The 2,341-nt window shown below is 53.6% G+C and overlaps 1 protein-coding gene across 1 annotated transcript; it reads right to left on the bottom strand.

Annotated features, from left to right (window-relative positions):
* Positions 1-322: 322 nt before the first annotated feature.
* On the bottom strand, positions 323-2,268 carry LOC102030145 (DNA dC->dU-editing enzyme APOBEC-3F-like). The gene is made up of 4 exons (XM_013510239.1): positions 2,147-2,268; positions 1,725-2,068; positions 1,460-1,568; positions 323-531 (listed from the first exon to the last, which is right to left on the bottom strand). Exons 1-4 carry the CDS (start codon positions 2,266-2,268, stop codon positions 483-485), a joined length of 624 nt encoding a protein of 207 aa, XP_013365693.1. The 3' UTR covers positions 323-482.
* Positions 2,269-2,341: the final 73 nt, after the last annotated feature.

Raw genomic sequence — 2,341 nt, 5'->3', positions numbered from 1 at the left:
AGAGGAGGGCAGCAGGACACAGGGGACGCATGTGCACTGGGAAAGACCCTGTGGGGACACAGCGAGAGGCAGCCATTAAGGCCAGGGACAGAAGCTGTAGCAGAAACAATGCCACCAGCCCCTCCGTCACGGCCGGCCTCCAGCCCTGAGGGAGCTGCTCTGCTGTCTTGGCACCTGGACGGTGGCATCTTCTTAGGGAAACACACAGAGAGTTCACTGTGAACTCAAGTCTGCCTCTAGGGACATTTCTCAAATTGTCACCAGCCAGTATGGGTCCTTGCTTTAGTGACAATGGAAATTAAAACTAAATCAACAGGGAGGCTCTACAGGCAACGGCTTTAATTGTAAGGTAAGAGAATATCAGAAAAGGACTCCAGCCTGGGTCCCACCTGGCGGTGCACAGACGAAGCAGCTCAGACTGACCTGTCCGCAGAAGGACAGAAACTATTTTTTTTCAGGTGCTGCGGTGGGCCAGGGCCGGCTCAGTGATATGGCAGCTCTGGTTGTGTAGTTCTGGAGGAAACTGCAGGACTAAGGGGCAGCAATTTAGTTCCTATGGGTGGAATCGTCACGACTTGGGCAGCCTCAGCTGTCTGAGGCTGTACTGGAACCCAAGGCGCCCCTAGCTTTAGGGCAAGGGAGATTCTGGGCATGGCCGAATGTCCCCGTAAATCTCTTGTCATGATGTCCTCGGTCTTGAAGGGTAACAAGATAGGCTTGGGTAAGTTTAGGGCTAATAAGGGTTGTTTCGCCAGCTTTTAGACAGGTACTCCCTGTACGCAGAGCAGCAAAGGATTTGATCCAGAGTTTTACAAAATGAAGGTCAAGCTTTGCTCTTCTTTCAGTTACCTAATGGGGACTTTTAGGCCCAAGTGAAGGTCACAATTTTTAGCAAAAACCACTGTGAGGTCTCTGACTGCCTCAGAAGTAAAGGCAAATCACATAATTAGTGGCAACAAGTAAAGGGCCCAGAAGTTTGTCCTCTGTCCCTACAATGGTGACTATGTCATAAATACAGATAATATTCTAATTTTCATATATTCATTTATAGTCAGTTTAATTTTTTTTTCATTTTTGTTTTTGTTTTCGTTTTTTTGAGACAGGGTCTTACTATGCAACCCAGGCTGGCCTCAAACTCACAGCGATCTTCCTGCCTCAGGCTCCTGAGTGCTGAAATTACAGGAGTGCACCACCCCAGCTAGAGTCAGTTTAATACTAAGATTTACTTATTACGGGGCTGGTGGCAGCGTAGTGGGAAGACACGGATGTGGGGTGTCTTCAGGGCCAGGAGAGGAGAAAGGATGCTCTTTAAGGACCAGGAGACAAAGGACCAGGAGATAGGGGCAGCAGCAGGAGAAAGCAGGGGTAGCTAGAGAGGGGTTCATGTGACCTTGGTTGGGAAGGCCTGAGCAGGATGAGCGGAAGGGAGAGGGGAGAGGAGATGGAGGAGACCTCTCACCTGAGAATCTCCTTCAGAGTTTTGTCCTGGAGCAAATAACATTCAAGAAAGTTCTTCCAAGGCCTGAATGTTTTCTTGCACACAAAGAGATTCCAACACTCTTCAAATTCTGAGATGAAAGAGGGAGAGAACATCAGAGCCCACAGGGCTTGGCCCTGGAGCCTTCTAGGCTGGCCAAAGGGCTCCCCTTTCCCTGCGCCCCCAACCCTCCACCTGACTGGCCCTCATCCGGGTCCCCAGGCAGCCCTCACGCCCCACCGCTCACCTGGGAGGGACATGATAGAAATCTGGGCCCCGCCCTCAGCCAGTGCTTGCAGCCCCTCCTTATATGTGGGCTTCCAATAGTAGTAGATGCGGGCGGCGTAGATGGTCAGGGTCACGTTGTGGTGATTGGCCAGGAATTTTGCAATCTCCTTTGCACATTCATCACAGGGGCTCCAGGACACGTACCAGGTGACCCTGTAGCTCTCATCAAGGGACGGCTGAGTGTCATGGAACCAAGAGAGGAAGCTGAGTTCTGCGTGGAGTCTCTGGGGGCCGACCTGGGAGAGGAGGGGGAGAAGGGCGAGGTCCCCGGCTGGAGGGGCAGGCAGCACGGGGAGGGCATCTCATCCCATTCCTGGTCTCCCCTTCGCTCCATCCCTCCCCGTCCTCCTCATGGCGGCCGTCCCCCACCCCCCCACGCACTCCCGCATCTGCTCAGCACCCATCCTGGGCAGCAGGCACTCTGAGCCCCTGCTCCCGCTCATCTCGTTCCCCCTGTTGTCCCCTGGGAAGGGACACAGCTCTGCTGTCCCACAGGTGCCCATGGCCGCAGGTGAAACTGGGCTTGTCTGAATGGAGACAGCAGCCCGTGTGAGACACGTGGCTCACCGCCTGCCT

This window comes from Chinchilla lanigera, unplaced genomic scaffold (assembly GCF_000276665.1).
Source record: "Chinchilla lanigera isolate Chin_1 unplaced genomic scaffold, ChiLan1.0 scaffold01531, whole genome shotgun sequence".
NCBI classification, from domain to species: domain Eukaryota; kingdom Metazoa; phylum Chordata; class Mammalia; order Rodentia; family Chinchillidae; genus Chinchilla; species Chinchilla lanigera.
The sequence above is the reverse complement of the archived record's forward strand: the minus strand, read 5'-3'. Positions and strand labels throughout refer to the sequence as shown.

What these genes read in the sequence shown, in the direction of transcription:
- LOC102030145 (XM_013510239.1), bottom strand. Translation starts at nt 2,268, where the DNA reads ATGGGCACCTGTGGGACAGCAGAGCTGTGTCCCTTCCCAGGGGACAAC. An exon ending in GGTGCTGAGCAGATGCGGGA is followed by an intron (nt 2,069 to 2,146) that starts GTGCGTGGGGGG and finishes AGGAATGGGATG; the next exon opens with AGATGCCCTCCCCGTGCTGC. An exon ending in ACTCTGAAGGAGATTCTCAG is followed by an intron (nt 532 to 1,459) that starts GTGAGAGGTCTC and finishes GCTGCCCCTTAG; the next exon opens with TCCTGCAGTTTCCTCCAGAA.